The 5,384-nt window shown below is 38.1% G+C and overlaps 1 protein-coding gene across 1 annotated transcript; it reads left to right on the plus strand.

Moving 5' to 3' along the window:
- The first annotated feature begins 4,028 nt into the window (after positions 1-4,028).
- LOC121424210 (olfactory receptor 50-like) lies at positions 4,029-5,081 on the plus strand. The gene has a single exon (XM_041619817.1). The coding sequence runs from the start codon at positions 4,029-4,031 to the stop codon at positions 5,079-5,081; it is 1,053 nt and encodes a 350-aa protein (XP_041475751.1).
- Positions 5,082-5,384: the final 303 nt, after the last annotated feature.

Genomic DNA, 5,384 nt, shown 5'->3' on the forward strand with positions numbered 1-5,384 from the left:
CAGTATTTTATTAGTGAGATGCGTATGACTATGACAACAAAATGTGTTTCATGTGTTTAGATGTAATTCTAACAAAATCAGCAAAGGATGGCATTATAGCATTAGATGACTATAAAATAAAGTCCTTAAAATGTCCCTGTTTGGGGTAAATATATACGAAAATTTCAGCTCGCGCTCGCATTGTTTGTTTAGCGAGAGGTACGTATCATGATTACAAAAATTGCTTATAATGTTCCCTTTTAGGTCTGAGTATCAAAAATTTTCAACTCGCGCTTCGCGCTCGCATTATTAAATCAGTGAGATACATGTCCGTTTAATGGCACTGCATGTCCTTAAAATGTCTCTATAAGGTCAGTATACCTGGAAACTGAGCGCGCTTCGCGCGCTCCCTAAGTGACTCAAAATTTTTGCTGGTGCCCCCCCCATGCCGTGACCCACGGTACGCCACTGTATATATATATATTTAAATAAAAAGGAGTTGCCAAAAGCTGTTGTACATGTATAACTTTACACACACACACACACACACACACACACACACACAGACACACACACACACACACACACACACACACACATATATATATATATATATATATATATATATAATATATATATATATATATATATATATACATATATGATGGTGCACAGCATTTGTAAAGCGCCATTATATCTGTCAAAGACATTCAAAGGCGCATTGGAGGAGCCAGGCTATCTGGGTCGCCTACAAGGGCGCGCACACAGAACTGCAGGTCTCTCCACCCGATAACTGGTTGGGGGAATGCAGGTGGACCACGACACCGGTCATCGGGGTTTCCCCTACTCTTATTCGAATAGTGCAGTGGGTCCTTAAAGGTCAAGTCCACCTCAGATAAATGTTGATTTGAATCAATAAAGAAAAATCAGACAAGCACAATGCTGAAGATTTCATCAAAATCGGATGTAAAATAAAAAAGTCACTCACTCATTATTTCTTTTGTTTATTTATTGTTTGAAGTATACAATATTTCAATTTTTACGAATGACGATTAGGACCTCCTTGCATGAAGCACAAAATGTTAAAATAATGGAATTCCACGTGTTCAGGGAGGAATGAAACTTCATTTCACATGACAATGACGAGAAAATCAAAATATTTTATATTTCAAACAATAAAAAACAAAAGAAATAGTGAGTGAGTGACATCATCAACTCTCTCATTTGGATGTAACTGGCTCGTTCATATAACTGCTTTTGTGAAATGAAGCGAAACTTTAAAATGTCATAACTTTCTTATTTTACATCCGATTTTGATGAAATTTTCAGTGTTATGCTTGTTGAATTTTTCTCTTTTTATTCAAATCAAGTTTTTGTTGGGTGCAAAGGTGGTGATTCTCCTCTACACGGGGCCTCCATTTGACGTCCTATCCGAGAGACGGTGTGCTTATCTGTAAAAAAAATAAATTTGATGGTAGGGTTTGTAAATCGTACGGCATCAGTCCATTCGATCTAATGCATGGTTCATCTGAGAAAGATTATAAGCTCGATTCTCTTCAACGATCCAGTGTATACGTTAAAGAACTTGCTCTTTCAAATTCCCAAGGTCACGTGTCTCGTCACTATGCTTCAGGTGATCATTTCAACATAACACGACGATCACGACCAATGCTTAATCTGAGGGGCGCCCATCATGGGCGGGGGTGGGGCAGAGCGACTACCCACTGTAATTCTTCAAGTAAAAAAGAAGGAATAAAAAGAGACATGAGGAATGAAGGGGGGGGGGGGGGGAGAAGAAAGGAGAACAAAAAAGAGAGTACATGTCTTTCCAATCTATATCATTTAGCTCTAATACAAAATAATGCTCTTGACAATGAGGGGTTCTAAATCTGCTTCTTGTTTAATTTCAGATGCAAAGTGTGCTAGAAATATGCGTATACGATCTTTCGGCGTCCTTGGTAGAGTAGGAATGACGATCTTGACCCCATTTTTGTCAAAAGAATGACGCAAGTCCATCAATATACCAGAGCGGGTTATAGTTGAAAGAGCAATGCAGATTACATAATGTTCGATCTTAAAACGTCGTTGAATATGTCGAAGAGCCTTATAGCAATTGTCTACAGCATCTCATAGAAACCATTAACGACACACCATCAGAGCAATTTCAAATAAAGAGATAATAGGAGATAATCTCTTATATTCGAGTATTTTTTCCGAAAATAGGCATACTCATTGTACTTCCAAATAATAGGAGATAAGCTCTAATTCTAGTATTTTCTTCCGAAAATAGGCACACTCATTGTACTTTCAAGAGTAATAAAAAATCTGTGACTAAAAAGTTACAGTGCAATGAGAGGTTTACCTGCATCAATTTTAATATAAGTCTGTTCGCACGGATCACAATGTTAAGCTCGTGAAGTTTTTCAGAAGATAAAATATGCAACAATTCCGCAAGTTTATGTTGGCTAAAAGAGGACACAAATTACCACCACTAAGCTTTCTTGCCTCTTTACTTCTCTTTTATCTGGTTTCTTATTTTTCCTCAAAAAGTTATCTATTTCGACACAAATATACAAAAAAAGTACAAGCAGTTCTGAATATTCTATTAACGTGTTTTATGAGAGCATTTTATTTTTCATTTTACTTCTATTATTCTTTGAAACAAACCAAACAATATGAACGACACACGTTCGTTTACACGAAATCTAATAAATCTTACTTTTCACACATAAATATTTGATAACTTAAACGAGGCTTTGTATGTTTTCCCAAGTGTATGCTAATCGATGCAAATCAGAGCCACGTATTACTTTAATGTTTCCATTCATTTAATTCAATTTAAACAATACATTTATAATATTCAATGAGTTGAATCTTCCACGATTGTTTTTTTTTCAAGAAATCTGCTCCTGCAAATTGTGAATGTTATAATACATCGTTTTGTTTTGAATTATATTTTTAGTACACTATCTCTCATGCCAAAAACATGATAATGTTAGTTATACAACGAAAAGTGTTAAACGAATGATATGAATGCAGAAGAAAACAATAAATCAAACTGTATTAAATATTTTTTTGTCTTCTTTAATATTCCGTGCTTTAAATAAAAATGACATTATATCAGCTCGGCCTTTCCTTGTTTCTCGATGGTTATAGGTGATTTGATGGTGATCGTCGCATCGACGGACGAACACCTATAATGTTATCCAACAGAAAACCTCGTATGAATAGGACAACAAAGGATTATGCAATGTTCATCGACTTGGAACCCTCCACAACAAAAAGCTCAAATTAGTTCCCACAAGACTTGTTAAAAAGTACGGTCAAGTGGATTTTTTCCCTTGACTTATCCCTCACTCTTCGCGCGACCGTCAGCAACAAAATACAATTCAAAACCATAATGCACGCCACTATCAACCAGAAAACCATGAAGTCAGTCCTCTTTCAAAAGTTGGATATCTTGATGGAAATCATCATTTAGTCTTACTTTCGAATTTACATATACCTTCACTTTATTATTCATAAAAGGTGAGGTTGATACTATATATATTCGATCGTTTCGGAGCATTAAATCATATGTGAGCAGATCAGTGAGGAACGTTTAGTTTTACTCTGATTTTCTTTTTTTCACTGGGAGGTGACTTAGAAAGTTAAGTGCATCTCCTCCTTGTATGCAGCAAAATAAAGATTATTCAACGAATTTGGCTCGCAAAATGTTGAATCGTTCAATCTAAGCTGAATTGGTGGATTGATTTTGACTTGAACATTGGAATAGTTTGGAACTGATTATTTAAGTCTGGACTTAAACATTTCAGGGATTGTGTTCATTGTGCAATATGGGACATGCTACACAAGCAGCACGAGAAGTATTCAGACAAAAATAATTAACTACACTGTGACTTGATTTTGTATTCATTTTATCGCTCATCGACCCAGCTTATCAATCTCGAATACTCTACGAGATCTGAGATTATCAACAGATACTAATGCGATCGCTGCCCTTTAGGAGAGCCTCCAGAAACTACATTTGCAGAGTCGACAGTGTTGAGATGGTTGATGGTATGACCCAAAACGAAAGCTCCTCAAATGAAGCTTTGGAATGGCCCCTGGTCCAAGACGATGACAGCGTGTTCTTGTCAACCTTAGATATATTTGAGGTTACAATCCTTGGGGTCTGCTTGCTGTTAATTGTCACCACTAGCACGTTCATTATAATCATTCTTCACAAGGTTAAGGACTGCTTTGAAAATGTGCAACAGTTGATGTTCAAGTCACTGGCCTTCACTGACCTACTCACAGGTCTCTTCTGTTGCGGGTTGACAATGACGGGGATGATCTTCAGGATGGAGAGGACGTTGTCGCATGTGATGTGCGCCGTGGGATGGGCTGCCTGTACGGGATTGACCGGACTTTCCGCTCTCCTCATCACATGCGCGTGCATTGACCGGTTCATCGCTGTCGTCTATCCTCTGCGATACTGTTCTTTGGTCACCATGAAGCGCATCAGGATCACACTCGCTATTACAAGCCTCATCGTCATTGCGAACGCTGCACTGAGCACCCTCCGCGGTGGTTTTGCTGGCACCAATCTCTGCCTCTCAGACTTTTCCTCAGAAAAACTCGCCTTTAGACCCTGCCTTGTCCCTAGTCTTCTCATAACCAGTACGTCTCTCATCGTGGCCACCGTTACCAATATCAAGGTTATGTGTGTTTCTTCGGGTCAAGCCAGCCGTATGACTGTCACCACTCCCAGTTGTACCAAAAACGACGTGGAAAATAAAATCAATGTTATCAGACAACGCCAAGACCACAGGAAAGGTCTCCTTGTACTTGTTGCAACCACCGTTACGTTTTTCATCTCATTGTCACCGTGTTTCATTATCTCTGCCTCACATTTCAACAGGAGAACGGCCGTTACGAAGCCTCTGGCAAGGTACGTGTCGACCATCTTGATGTTCTCCAATAGCTGGATGAACGCCTTTATTTTCAGCATATTTAACAAGAGGTTTCGTGATGCAGCGAAGAAGGTGGTGTGTCGTCGCCTTTTGAAACGGTACTCATGGAGATACCAGTCCCGTATCACCTTCGTACCTCCACAATAACGCATTCTTCTTGTTGGCCTACGTTCAATTTTGCCATGACAAACGAGAGAGGCACCCTAAACCTTAGGTTTATTTTTGCATTTTGATTGAACGATATAAAATGTATAGGGCCTATGTGAAATGTGATTTTTAAATAACTGTGCAATAAATATAAGAAATAATTGAGTTCCTGTCCGCTGTTTGTATAAAGAGCTTCACAACGCATACATCGATACTCGTTTTTATAAAGTTCTGTAGGCATTATTTTCTGCTATTCTTATCATGAAATTTAATGTTCTTTTTCTTCATGTTTTCAACTTAATT

Source organism: Lytechinus variegatus, chromosome 11, assembly GCF_018143015.1.
Source record: "Lytechinus variegatus isolate NC3 chromosome 11, Lvar_3.0, whole genome shotgun sequence".
Lineage (NCBI taxonomy): Eukaryota > Metazoa > Echinodermata > Echinoidea > Temnopleuroida > Toxopneustidae > Lytechinus > Lytechinus variegatus.